This window comes from Chelonoidis abingdonii, chromosome 5 (genome assembly GCF_003597395.2).
Source record: "Chelonoidis abingdonii isolate Lonesome George chromosome 5, CheloAbing_2.0, whole genome shotgun sequence".
NCBI classification, from domain to species: domain Eukaryota; kingdom Metazoa; phylum Chordata; order Testudines; family Testudinidae; genus Chelonoidis; species Chelonoidis abingdonii.
The window spans coordinates 54,487,308-54,502,285 of record NC_133773.1 but is presented as its reverse complement, the minus strand read 5'-3'; the positions used below and the strand labels follow the sequence as shown (position 1 = coordinate 54,502,285).

The 14,978-nt window shown below is 40.7% G+C and overlaps 1 protein-coding gene across 2 annotated transcripts in view; it reads right to left on the bottom strand.

Moving 5' to 3' along the window:
* Nucleotides 1–8,730: 8,730 nt before the first annotated feature.
* Nucleotides 8,731–14,978, bottom strand: part of ELMOD2 (ELMO domain containing 2) — a 20,363-nt gene continuing 14,115 nt past the window's right edge. For both annotated transcript variants that reach the window (XM_032805298.2, XM_032805296.2), the window contains exons 8-9: nt 14,694–14,827; nt 8,731–14,131 (exon numbers count right to left, since the gene is read on the bottom strand). In XM_032805298.2, coding sequence (XP_032661189.1) covers nt 13,974–14,131; nt 14,694–14,827 — 292 coding nt within the window. In that variant the 3' untranslated portion in view covers nt 8,731–13,973. The remainder of the gene's footprint in view (nt 14,132–14,693; nt 14,828–14,978) is intronic.

Below are 14,978 nucleotides of genomic sequence, written 5' to 3'. Positions count from 1 at the left end.
GGGAATGGTAACATGAAAGTAAGTGTCCTGCAGGTCGAGGGCCGTGAGCCAATTTCCTTTCTCCAATGCTGTCATTATGGATGTTAGTCACCTTCTCAAAACATTGTGTTCTCACAAACTTGTTTAGTTTTCACAAGTTGAGAATGGGCCTCCACCCACCTGTTTTCTTCTGAGTGTGAAAGTAATGTGAATAAAACCCTCTGCCCCTGTGCTGAGCTGGTACAGATTCCACAGCACCTAATTGTAGGAGATAGTACGTTTCCTGCTCTGGCAGGTGTGTGAGTGGGTTCCCTGAAGGAGGGATGGGGCAGGGAGGTGGATAGGTGAAATAGAGAGAAAGGGGATGGAGTAGTGCTTCTGGGTAATTTCCAGGACCCATTTGTCTGAATAATGGGTTTCCAGACTGAGTAGAATGGTGATAGGTGGTTTCCAAATGGGCTGGAGATTGGATGTAAGTCTGGGATTGGAGAATGTGGGGTTCTCATGTCCTTGACCAACACTTCAAAACTATGTTCAAGAAAACGTGTGTGTATTTGGCTAGTAAGGCCGAGTAATTGGCTATGCAGAATTGGAGGATAGCTGATGAGTAGGCTTTCCTTTCGAAAAGGTCTAGCTTTTTCCAGTCTTTATCGTAAGGGGTGGTTCTCAACTGATGTTGCTTCTCCCTTTGTTAACCGCTTCTACCGCACATGAGTTTGGGATGAGGTAGAGTGGGTGAAAAATAACTCAGTCCCCTTAGTCGGTACATAGTACTTCTTGTCAGATCTCTTATAGAAGGTGGAGCTATGGCTGGTGTCTGCCAGACAATTTTTGCAGATTCCTTAATGGATAGTGCAACCTTAACTGATGAAGAAGCTTGGAAATCTGTTAGTTTATGCTGTGTCTCTGGTAGCTCTGCCACTGACATGTCATGGGAGTTAGCTACCTGTTTAAACAGATCCTGAAAGGATTGGAAGTCATCTCCAGATGTGGAGGTGGCGACATTATTGTTTCATCTGGTGACAAAGAGGAAATGTGGATAGGTGGGGGAGTATCACCCCCCAGGTGCATCCTCAGGTTCTTCTACCTCCACCGGCATTTCTGGGGAAGCTGGGGCAGGTGGAGAAGGCAATTGCATTGTTCTGGACCTGGGTAGGTTGGGGGGCTGATGTTCTGGGTCCTGTATAATGCCCATGGGTCCCAGTAGGCCCAGCTTGGTAGGAGGGTCATGGGAAGTGGCACCCATTATGGAGCCTGCCTGCCTCTTCCATCCAGAGATGTTTGGTGCCATGAGGGTCCATGTTTGGGTGAGGAATGGCAAGGAGTGTACATCCCTGCCTCCTCTTTCTCCTCCTGATTGCTGGAAATAGGATGATCTGAGCCAGCGGGGGTAGTAGCCAGGCTTGGTCCCAGTCTGGCTGAGGTGCCGTCGGTGCCAAAAAGCGGAGTCCCTAGAGCTGAAGTAATCAGGAGGTCCACCTCAGGCTGGGAATCAGAGTGAGGGCTGCTGGTGCTGCAGACTTGCTACATCGTATCAGCGCAGCAGGTGGCGCCATTGTGCTGTCTGGTGCTTAGGTTTTCTTAGGCTCCACCAGTGCCAAGCTAGGAGGCTTGGCTTTGATACATGCACCTGCATGAGAGCTAGACAGCACCAGATCTTTAGCTCCTCAGGACATCTCTGTACCACACATTCCTGGTGCCATCAGTGCTGTAGTAGACTTTGCGGTCGGAGATCGCTTTTTTTTAGGTGAATCTCGCTGTGGTGAAGAGTGAGGCTGCTTTTTTGTGGATTTTTTAGGAACAGATTCCTTAATAGCTGTTTTTGAGGAGGATCCCACGTCTGAGGTGGCTGCTGGTGACTGTTGGTAGGGGGTGTCTTGGACATGATGATGACGACAAGGTTTGTTTTTATTAAGTGATGTTGGGGAGAAGGGGGACCTCATCCTCATCACTAGGAAGCCAGCTTCCCATACTGTCTCATACAACTTCAGAACAGTATAGGAAGCTGAAGGTACTGATGTGTGACAGCAATCAAACTGCATTTATTTTCTGTTTTATAAATGATACATCATAAAGGTGAAAAAGAGGGCACAAGCTCAATTTTTGTGTTTTTCATTTCAGGTCACATTTAAGAACTGCCTCCCCATGTCCTGTTATATCTTAGCACGCACTTTGTTGTTCCTACCATTGTCCTTTTACTGTTGTCATTAGAACAACAGGCAGATCTTTTGAGATTACAGTTACTCCATAATCAACTACTGAGAAATAAAGCATTTTCTTCGCTAGCTTTTTGATATCCTTTAATAATTACTGATCATCAATTGGACTTCTGAAAGGGCACTTTTTTTGTAAATTTTTATTTAAAAAAAAACAGACTCCCAGGCCATTGCATATCAACACTAACACCATTATTATCATACTCCTGTCATAAATTTATATTAAGCAAAATACTCGTACAATGCTCTGGAACTTTTGAGATGTAGGGTTTGGCCTAGCTGGAAACTACATTGTGCGCTGCAGTGGTACATAGTTGCCAACAGTCTTAGGATATATGAAAGAGAAACAGGCAGTTAAAAGACTGAGTATAAGAACTAGTTTAGTGGTCTGCCATTAGCAACCTGGACAGTACTGACGAAGCAGGAAGGAGAATGACACACACATTCCGGAACTTTCTTTCCACTCCATATCCTGGTTTTCAGTAATTTGTCAGCTATTCTTGAGAAGGAGGTGGGGCCCCTTGAGAGGAGAAAGCAGTCACAGCCCCTCCCCTCAGGAGAGAGCATTCTGAGATAGGCTCAGACCACCCGAGTTGCCTCTTTCTCCTTAGATTGAGGGCCGTGGACAGCTGGCAAGCTGAACACAGGGGAAAACACAGAAGGCATCTGGCAGGAGGATCCTCAGACCAAAGACTGAATCTATGCCACTATTTTCATCAGCTATCAGACACCTGGAGAAAAATAATTACTTGGAGCCTGGAGAAGCAGATAACAGCAGAATCTCCTTTGGAGATGCTAGAGAGGAGAATGGGTCTGCTGTTGTTCCTTGAAAATGGAGAATTGCAAGCTACTCAGCAAGAGGATAAGGTAAGGGGGAAAGGGACAGGAGGTTGTTTAGGGAAATGGGGCCTATATGGTTTCTAGAGGGTTAGCTGTGCCCAACTTTTTGAGGCCTTTGCTAATTGAGAGATTCATATTGAAATTATTTAAAATGTTCCAGGATATACATGTGCCTCTCCCTGGAGATGGTGGTAAGATATGCACGAGGACAGGAAGTCAGGCTGTTTGTGTTGACTTCAGCACTCGTGACAATTCTCATAACAGTGTTAAATTGCACAAGAAGTTTTGTATGTACACTACCTGCAGATACCAGCATGCAATATTCAGCTGCTGAGAAGATGAGGCATGAGGTAGTTGTCCACAGGGCATGAGCATCTGCTATTCAACTGGATCTGGCTAGTTTGTGGATTATGTTGTTCATAGTCGTTATCTTGGCAGCAATCTTCATCAGATGTTGGCAGTACATGAGGCTACAATCCAGAACCACACAACAATATATTTCAGGAAATCCTCGTGCCTGATGTTTGTTTCAAAGGTGACATTCAAGCTCTTCTATGCAGGTTCCTCAGGTGGAATGCAGAGACAGCTGTTTTTTGAGGATTCAGTTGGAGTTGCCATAACCAATAGTACTCCTCCAGTTTTTTCAGTTTCTCTGAGAGGATTCATTCCACTTGGGTAAAAGTGCTTGCTTGGATGGCGAGCATGAGATCATCTAAGTATTCAACTTTCCATGACTAAGTCGATGGCATGTCATTGATATAAATATTAAAGAATGATAGTGATGAGATGGATCCTCATTGGGAGCCCATTGTTCAGTAGGCTAGGTCTGTTAGATCTACATGAAATTTGCAATTGGTAAGCATAACTGTCAGTGGGTGCAGTGGGTTCTTCCACAACATGCTATTTTCAACACTTTTAGAAGCAGGCCGTCCGGCCAAACCAAGTCATATGCCAAGGACAGGTCCATAAAGGTCACTGCTGTTTTGAGCTAGCATTGAAAGCTAGCTTTGATGTAGGTAGTCAGTGCAATGCCTTATTGCAGGTGTTTTGTCCCAGCCTAAACCTGGATTTCTCTTTGGAGATGTAGTCCTCAAAGATGGGTGTAAGTCTTTGGTATATCATCCCTTCCAAGACCTTGTACAGTATGCATAATATTGATACCCGCTAGTAATTTTTCAGATTGTCAGCTGCTTTCTCTGGTTTCAGGATGGCAGTGGCCTTTTTCTATTGCCAAACTTTGGGCGCTTGGCCAAGGGTATCCACTCAGTAAGGAAGCATGTCAGCCAGTTGCAGCCATGTTGACCAAAGTTTTTCAGAAATTCTGTCATGCTGCTGGCTAAGCCTAAGTAGGCAAGACATTCAAAGGGTAGGAGAAAGGAAATGTTATCTTCATTTTATATATAGGGAACTGGAGTTCCCTAATCCTGCAAACACTTATGCAGTGCTTAGCATTATTCATGTGAGTAATCCTGTTGGAGTCAGCGATCCAAATCTCCTGTGTCCCAGTCTGTCATAATCACAAGCTTCAGCCCACTTCATCAGATGCATAGAATGGAACATATAGTAAGATATGTACACATACAGAGAACATGAAAGAGTCGAAGTAGCTATACCAACTGTAAGAGGCTAATTAAGATGAGCTATAATCAGCAGGAGAAAAAAATGCCCCTCGGCTAAGTACATTGGCAAAACCGAACGGTCTCTACGCAAAAGAATAAATGGACACAAATCTGACATTGGGAATCATAACATTCAAAAACCAGTAAGAGAACACTTCAACCTCTCTGGTCACTCAATAACAGACTTAAAGGTAGCAATTTTGCAACAGAAAAGCTTCAAAACCAGATTCCAACAAGAAACTGCTGAGCTTGAATTAATATGCAAACTAGATACCATTAACTTGGGTTTCACTAGAGACTGCGAGTGGCTGGGTCATTACACGTATTCAATCTGTTTCCCCTTGTTAAGTATCCTCAGACCTTCTTGTCAACTATCTAAAATGGGCCATCTTGCTTATCACTACAAAAGTTTTTTTTTCTCCTGCTGATTCTAGCTCATCTTAATTAATTAGCCTCTTACAGTTGGTATGGCTATTTCCACTTTTTTATGTTCTCTGTATGTATATGTGTGTGTGTGTATATATATATATATATATAATCTTCTTACTATATGTTCCATTCTATGCATCTGATGAAGTGGGCTGTGGCCCACGAAAGCTTATGCTCAAATAAATTGGTTAGTCTCTAAGGTGCCACAAGTACTCCTGTTCTTTTTACAGTAAGAGGTCTTGCAACATGGGTTGTTATGGCAACACTGAGAAATATTGCCTTAACTATAGTAGTGGTGGGGCTCAGCGTCAACCCCAGCCCTGGGTAGCGGGACTCCCATGATTTATTGTTTATTGCCTGTGTCTTGCCCCTGACCTTTACTAAAAATATCCATGACAAAATGTTAGCCTTAGTGATAACACTTCTAGGGTGTATGCAGTAGGGTGTGATAGGCAGACCATGCTGCCAAGTGAACTCTCCCTAAACTAAATGACAGACGAGAGGGCTTAGAAGACAATAAATAGTTCAAAATATCAAGAATGGAAGTCTCCTCCAGATAAAGGTGACACTGAGTAACCCAAAGGGAGAAATGCTTCCACTTACTAGTATGTCAGTCTGGTGGAGGGATCATTATTCTGAATAGGAATATTCTGAACCTCTGCAGAATTTCTATCCATAGCAGCCAGTCAGCATCCAAGCTGTCAGATGTAGAGAGGAAAGATCCAGATGAAGAACTAGACACTGGTTCTGTGAAATTATGTCCTGAAAGTTGGATGAATGGTTGACTCAGAGGCAGCAGATCTAAGAACCAGAACTGAAGTGACCAAGTTAGAACTATGAGAAGTAGTTGTGCGTTGTCTTGACTTGCCTTCTGAAAGATGCCATGAATTAAGAGAAAAGGTAGAAAAGCATACATCAGGTGATTGCTCCAGGGAATCACAAAGGCGACTGATATGGGGCCCTAATTCAAAATTTGAAAGCAAAACTTGAGACATTTCTTATTCTTGTTGGTTGCTAACAGATCTACCAGAGAACTCCCCATTTTCAAAATATCTGGTTCTGCTACCAAATCAGGCTTTGAGGCCATTGACAATGGAGACACATCTAGGATTGGTGATTCAAGCTCTGGAGTGATTCTCAAATCCCTGTAAGTTGTAAAAAGTAGTCACAGTAGAAGGTATTGCATCGAATGAAGTGGTTCTGATGCAGATCTCTTTTCCCCAGTCTCTATCAAAGTAGTTGATGTAGATAGTACCAGATGATGTAGAAGATCAGTGACCAATTTTAATCAGTGTGGAGCCAGACCAGAAGCAGCACATGGTGCCACTTGACCCAGTTGACACTTCTACTGTTCAGAGACTGATGAGTCAGACTTCTTTTTATAATGCATCAGACACAGGGATTGATGCTAAGTGCTAGGCTTCGAGCAGTGCTATATTCTTCCTCCAACAGCAGGGGCAATTGACTGCTCCAAGGGCACACCAATTATGCTTAGGGACTTTAGAAGGTGGGTGAGGTCTTTCTCCCTCAGAAGCCTGGAGTAACCTCTCAAGAGGACAAAGCACTAGTGAACTGTGGTCTTGAGGAGGAAATAGGAGATTTCTTTCTTGAAAGAACTGAGTCAAATTCCTTTATCTACTTCTCTATCAAAATTAATTGTAAGCATGCCTCACAGGTTTTTGAGTACATTTTGAGAATGATTTATGAACTGCACATTTTTCACAGACATGGCCTGCCCACTTGGCATGTCAGTCATTAAAAGATATAGCTGCATTGCAGGATGGGCAGGTTTTGAAATGTGATTTGTAGATTCAGACAAAGGGATGGTAGCCCTGATACTAAAGCACTTACCTTTAGCCCTCTGGGGAGAGAAAGAGTATCAAAAGAAAACTACCTACATTATCACATGATGTAACAAGAACTTCTAGAGAGCTTAAAGGACACTGAGGTTGATCCATCGTAGGACCTGAATGATGGATGGGGTTACTCTGTCTTTTGTGCCCTTGGGCAGGGCAGGGAAGGCATGCACACAATGGACACTGCTGGTTAAGATTTCAATCTCCTGCCCATGGGGCATATGAAGGGTGGAATCCACATGGACAGACACTCAAAGACAATCCAAACCTTAACCTCCATGAAAACTGCTGTCATGATAAGGGAAATCCTGATATTTCACTTACCAGCTTGAAAAAAAAAAATCATTTGGAAGTTTTCTAATATGATATCCATTACTTTGTTCATTTCAGCCTTGTGTGTCAACATATTTGAGAGCCGCAATGTAGCCTGCTAATGCACACATTGTCATGATTCATTGCTAAGCCTCTTGTAGAATATGAAGTGAAGAGAAACCTACTCACACAGGGTGCAGTTGTTGACAGGTAGGTGTCAGAGAGCGTGCCTATAATGGCACTTTTTTAAAAACACACACTCCTTCCAAAGATGGAGCTGCCTACCCAAAGTAAAGTCTCCTCCAGCTCACAAAAGGATTTTCTCAGTCCCCAGTGTGATAACTTCTGTACTTGGCCTTTGAAAAGAGACTTTTTCAGAAGTTGTCTTGGGCAACTGAATATAAGAAACCGTACCCAAACAGAATGTTAGGTACATAAGCAAGTAGAGCACTGCTACCCACTACCAGGGCCACTGTTGCTAAGTCTGGCAGAACAGCATGTCAAATGATTGTGCAAGGCAGTATGAGGTAACCAAGTAGCTGGGGTGCTTGCTTCACACCCTCTGATCTCTACTGGTCTCTTTAGTGGCTACTGCTGGGCAGTTTCTTCTCATTTTTTGCTGCTGTTTGCTCATTGTTTATTTGTATCATCATAGCAGCTAGCAGCTCCAGTCATGAATCAGGAACCCCTTGTGTGAGTATTTGTACACACACAGAACAAAGACAGGCCCTGCCCCCAAAGAGCCTTTTTGGGTCTCCTGCTCTGTGCCTGTTGCATCTGTGCTCTGCCATGAACCACATGGAGATCTAGGAGGAAGCCCTCTCCGGGATAGTGACCTAAACATTTCTCCCATGCGAGATTGTTTGAATCAACCCCCTCCTAAAAGCATAGATAGAGGCATTCTTTCCCTTAGATGGTGAGGAGGAAGAAGTGTTTTGATCCACTTCCTCAGAAGAGGAAGGGAGGTGTATGAAGAATCTCCTTCAATGGCTAGGGAGTTCCGTATCCCTGACTTGGAAGAATTACTTTGGTGTGAGAGTATTTTAGTTTGAATGCCTATTGTTTCTTGGTCTCTCTGCTGAGACTGCTGGCACAGGCACCAGTTAGAGCCAACTGTCTGGTATGTGTGATATGGACCACATTTGTCCGGTTTCCAATGTAATTCTTCATCTTAAATCCAAGGAGCTACATTGTTGAAAACAGCAGCAAATGATAAATTGCCTGGCATAGAGGTGTGGTAAACAAACAAGTGTAAATCAAATCCCATGACTGAAGGAATACTGGTATGAATGGCCTTAAGGGAATGCGAAGACTAGGTCTCACTCAGAGGTAACCAATATAATACATTAGGGAAAAGACAATAACCAACTATACTGCTTCGTTTTGAACTGACTACAAGCTAACAGTGAGGAGAAAACAAGGCAAACTGGAAAGAAAGCTCTTACAAAGCAATATGCATATCTTGCCACTGCGAATGTTTAGAGGTTTTGTTCTTTATTTATTATCATTCTAACACTTGTGTCCAACATACTGACATCACAGTTTACATTATTGCTGTATACTGGGGCAAATGTTGACATTTCTATTAGTACAGAGTAATCTCATTGCACAGTAGAGAAGCTTCCAGTAATAGACAGCGCCATAAATTGGCAGGACGTGAAATGCCATTTCAGGCTATATTATAGAACCATAAGAATGTGACTATGATGTGAAAAAAGAACTACATTTTCATCACACATTAACAATATTTTCAGTGGTACAGGATGCAAACCTCCTCCAACTTAAACAGAAAACGTTCTCATCAAAACACATCTTAACAAAAGTTTATACTGATGTTTTATAGAACATTTATTGAAAACAGACTTCTTCAATTAGGCAAGAGCTGGAGTAATATGAAGAATTGAGAACTGCTCATTTGTTCAGACTGAAAACCAAGCATGCCAGTGCATGGAAATATTACATTAGCTTGTTCCTCTAGCATGCTTGAGCAGTGTACATCCCAATGATCCTCCATATTGGTTTATCAGAAACAGCAGTAGCATAGAAACTTTTTTCATTAAGGTATGTCTTCATTTTTCTACCTAGCAATTCCAGTTTAAAACGGTAAGTATCCACAAATGTTCTGCAACTGATCCCATCTTTCAACACTGTCATTTTAAGTGGAATAAGCAACCTTAAAATGCACTTGTAAAAATAAATATCCTTAGTGTTACCATCACCTTAGGCTATTAAAGCAGACTTAAAATAGCTCATGTGTGTCTTCCCCCCATCTCTTCCCCAATTAAATTGTTTATTTTTTAATTTCTTACCCCATACAAAGAAGATTTTTCACCTTTCTTTGTTGGTGAGCTTCTAGTTAACTTCAGTTTAATTTTCTCATGGAGTAACACCATGTTTAAAAAAATGTAGTGGCAAGTCTGTTAAATAGGTTCTATGGAAGATTTAAAAATACAAGCACTTGTGTTAGTCTTAAATTTCATTTGAAAAAAATTCGCTTTTTGCAAAGTGTTACTTTAAGGCCAAACTTTACTTGACAATGTCCCTTAAATATGCTGTAAGGGTGAAAAGTTAGAAAAATTATTTTGTGTTATCATATTTCTAAGAATGGTCAAATACATATAGCAAAACTTGAGGTGTAGCTAATAAACAGTCTTATAAAAGCAACAGGAACTTTAACCAAAATTTTAATTTTAGGGACGCATTGTAACCAAGTATTCACAATTAGTTTCAATGCTATGCAAACTGACTACATCCAGTTAAACAGGTCATTTGCAGAGTTCCAGTCTATATCATCTGTTAAATTAGGATTGTCGTTTCATAGTATGAATTCAATAGTTAATATAAAATCTTGTTAACTAGACTTTGCAAGACAATTTTCCCTCTAGCAAATATCCACCCCACACACAGTTTTTGCTCTGTTTTTACACTCTAGCCTAACTAGTTACCAATACATACAATTAACCTGCTACATGCAAAATATGTACTTATTACAAAACTACATACAAATTCTAGGTTTTTAAATATTCAGGAAACAATACACTGGGAACTAGAAAAATATAGAATACACTCAGTTTAAACAATTATTACATGTGACCTAACACATCCATACATTTGACTACATAGCTTTTCCATGTTTAATGATGGTAGCTTTATTCTTAATTTGTGTTTTGTCATGATTCTCAGCTCATGGTTTTGATTATAAAAAGTGATGACAAACCTTTGATTGAACTCAGTCTAGACCAGCGGTTTTCAAACCGTGGGTCACAACCCTGTTTTAATGGGGTTGCTAGGGCTGGTGTTTAGACTTGCTGGGCGCCCAAGCCCAAACCGCACCCCCAAAGGCTGAATCACAAAGACTTCAGCCCTAGAGAGTGGGGTTTGGGCTTCGACTTCAGCCCTGGATGGCAGGGCTCAGGTTACAGGGCCCCTGCCTGGGATAGTGGGGCTTGGACTTTGTTCTCCCTGCCTCCTGTCCAGGGTGGTGGGGCTCCGGCAGGCTCAGACATCAGACCCCTTCCTGGGATTGTGTAGTAATTTTTGTTGGCAGAAGGGGTCGCGGTGCAAGGAAGTTTGAGAATCCCTGGTCTAGGCTCTGTCTCAAGATGTCTTATCTCAGATTTTTGTGCTATATGAAGTCTGAAATTGCATAGGACAGGGTTTGAAAAACCCTTTTGCCAATGGCAAGCAGGAAGTTCTTCCTGGGAGTAAAAGAGCTTAACATACCAATTTCTGTGGAATTATAGGTTTAGTCTTTTTTCTAATTACATTTCTAGCCTTTACAGTTGCAAAAATAATCTTCCAAATGTAAGGATGACAAAACTGGATTGCCAGCTCTGCAGCCAGTTGGCTCCAGCTCCTGTGTTAGTGCTGCTGCTTCTATCTTTGCCAAACAGCAGCACAGTGAAATTAACAACCGTATGGCCAATTTCACTGATTCTGTTCGGCAAGTTCTTATCCTCAGTGAAATTCAAACATCCTATCAATTTCATGCTGCTATTCCTAAGGAAAGCTATGAGCAGCAGCAATAAGGTAAGCAATAGAGTTATTTAAGATGGAGAAACTATATGGAAACTGGGGGCCAAACAGAATCATGAAGAGCTCATTCCTTAGCAGCCAGGAGGTGTGGGGGGGAAAGGCAGAACCCTAGAGATCTGACCCTCAACCTGAACACTATTTATGGGAATTTCTAAACTTACAAGACACTTAACAGCCACAGACTAAACAAAAGATGGTGCCCCAAACCAGGACAAGAATCCTGGGACCTTGAGTATGGGTGCTCAACTACCATTTTAATGGTCACCATTATGAAATTCCCAGCAGCTGGGGGTAGCAGAAGAAGTACGCTTCTTGCTGGTGGTGTTCCTCTGCCTATATTTTGTATCTACCTTTTGTAGTAGGTTTAGATGTCCACCTAATGGGTGTCTGGTAAATTTTCAAGAACTGGGATACAGTGTTAGCGCATCAAACAGTTGCTACAAGGGCAATTACAATCAGTCTTGTAAAAATAAGGTAAGGATGCTTTGGGGAGAATCTTACACCACCTCAAATGTACCGTTTATTTGGTGATGAGGCCGGTTTTCAAAATCAAGGAATTAAAGTGATCTGGAGTTTCTAATCATCCAAGTGGAAGTGCTTCATATTTTTTCATTTGTATTTATATTGTGGTGAGAAACATGGAATAAGTCTTTCATGAATGAGATCATACTTTAATCCACATTTGTTAGAGCTCTATATTTTTTATCACTAGCAGTTATTTTTCACTATATTAAGTAAATTTGAAACCAGCAAAACTTATTTGCAGACATCCAATGAAGAAAGGGTTAATTCTGCTATCTAGGTACCTTTTATAGTCATCATCACTGTATTACCAGCATGCTTCCAGAAATGCGTGCACACAGTATAGCAGGACAAAATGTATCACATTTAAAAACAGATTTTGCCAAATTAAGAGTTACTGTAGTGTATGCACAGAAAGGATATATTGCATCAGCTCCTTTACAGCCAAACTCCTTCCCCTAACTGCACCATTTCAAGTATAACTGTAATGGACAAATGTAAATATGAAGATAAATCTTTATCTCCCTCCACCTTCTGGCAGATGGAGCGCAAATGATGTTTAAAACCTCACCTATTTGTAACAGATTTTAGAACAAAAGTCTATATAATTGCTGTCTACTTTAGTTAAGCTCTTTACTATCATTGACTGCTATAAGCAGCTGATCATGTCGTTCATGTAGATCAAGAGGAACTAGGGGCTGGAGTGATTGATAGAAATCACAGCCTATACAATAATATTTAGAGTGTAGGGTCTGAATATCTTCCAATTTTTTTTTTTTTTTTAAATCACAAGGATCGTCCTTTGTTTCTTTCCTTCCCCCATTCAGAATATCGGCCTTTTCTTCAGAAAAACTTCCAGAGATGATAAAATAAAGCATTGTGGGGTTTTTTTGGTTTTTTTTTTTTTAGTATTTGTATCATGATAGCACCCACTATGTGATATTCAAGCATATGAGAGATACAGTCTCTGCCCCCAAAGAACTGAGGTTTCTGAACCTCTGCTCAGGTTAAATGGAGGATCAAATTAAACAGTGATTGAATTTAGCAGAAGGCACTTTATTTAAATAGTAGGCTTTAAAAAACAAAATAAGTTCAGGCAAGCCTGTTTAACATTTTAAACAATGCTTATCACAAACTGCTATAGGTACCAACTCCTAGTGCCTGGATTGTCTAGAATAGCCAACTCTGGAAACATGCTTTTATCCTATTAATGTTGCACCCCTACTTTGTTGGAAGTATGGATGAAGTGAAGAAGAGTTCCAGCTACCTTCACAAATCATGGATTGCAGCCACAACAAAGTTTTGTGGGAAATAATGAACAAACTACAAAAAGAGGTTAAGGAATTCTCCTAGATATCACTCCCCATTCAGAAACCATTTGGGGGAGGGGGGGGAGGGAGAATGGGACAACAAAAAAAGATGGCTACAGTTTTTCAGACAAACTGAAAAAGCGATGGATTGAGAGCTGAAAATATTTATGGCAGCATGTGACATGAAAGATCTCCTTGTTAAAAGGGACTTTGGACTTACACTATTTCGTTATTATTTCTGAGGAAAGTTCCTTCCAGGCACAAGGTTGTGGGTACTTATTTCCTGGAGGGAGGATCATTTCAACCAGAACAATGTTTGTTCTTGTGTGTAAATACAAATAAATGAAGCCGCCTCTTCCAAGTCACAAATAATAGTTACATCATCTTCATGGACCTCTTTACATAGAGAAGTTTAACATTTTTATGGACCACAAGCTATATGCAGATAAACAACAAGGGGACAGGACTTGAGAAATAACTCTCCCCTCCTAAAGACAACTAATCAATAGTTAATGGTATAAAAGGAACTTAGTAATAGGTTACATAGTGAAGATAACAAAATGCAGCATAAATACCTGTTTCATGTTCCTGCACCAAGAGGTGTAAGAAAGTTGTGAGGGCAAACGATTCGGTACAGGACTTTTTTAAAAAAAGCTTTCCTTTGGAGAATAGCATATAAGACCTGTAAACAGTGGCTGATTGTCCAAGCTTTCATAACTGAATTTGAGCTTTTTCAAAAATATATGTATAAAAAGTGACATCATTAAACAAATTTTTTGGTGAAGTAAGTGTGAGAATTCCATGAGAATACATAATTCCATTTTATGAGCAGAAGTGGGTAGACTGCAGATAAGGCTATGGTTTCTTTATATTCTGTAAGGTTAGTACTAGATTATAGTCCAGAAGGAGTCCTTTAACTTTGTCATGGAATTTCTCCCTATAATGGTTGAAGTGCATAATAGTTTCTGGTTCTTCTTCAAACCAAAATTTGTCAAACTCATAAACCAGATAACCTGTAAAGAAAACAAAATAAAAAGTTCTACAGAACCTGTGATCCATTCTTTTCTACTTTAGGCTGGAAGGATCCAGAGCCATTCAGCCTAGAGGAAGAAGGCAATGCCTCATTTTATTCAATAGCCATTCTTCTGGATAATGTAGGAGTAACTAGCAAGAATGCATGCCTTTGAAGATACTGGATATCTATTAAATTGAGATCTGATGTATGGATCCATCCACCCAAATTTATCCAATGAAGAAATAGCCAGAAAGACATCCAGGTTATAATTCTTGCTTTGGAGGAGAAATGGAGGTAAATGTTTATTTTTCCTTTAAACTATGCATGAAAATAAATCCATAACCATGTCAGAAGCATCCTAGCACTAAAATATTTTTAATATGTAACAAACTGGCTGAGAATAAGATGCCCTTCTAATAGCTAGTCCAGTTATAATCACATACTCCTTTAGCTGTTAGCAGTAATTATGCCTGTATCTCAAGTGGTAGAGGTCTGAACTTTTGGTAATGAAGGGAGGCCTGCCTCTGCATCTATGAGAGGGAAGAGTTACAAATACTTACAATAAAACTGATGGAAGTGTTCCATTTGTGGCAATCCAGGAACCAAGTTGTAGAGATGAGACTTTAAAGCACCACTCTTTAGTAAACTATAAGCCATTTCTGTCAAATTGATCCCAACTATTGCATAGGAATATCTGAAACACCAAAAAATTTCCTATTAGATACTAATGAAATCCATTTGCCTGCTGATTTTTATTTATTCCATTTTCCAGGGCTAATTTGAATAGAGACAAATTATTATCTGCCAAATTATTCCTATTCTACATTTTGGGTCATTTAGGAATC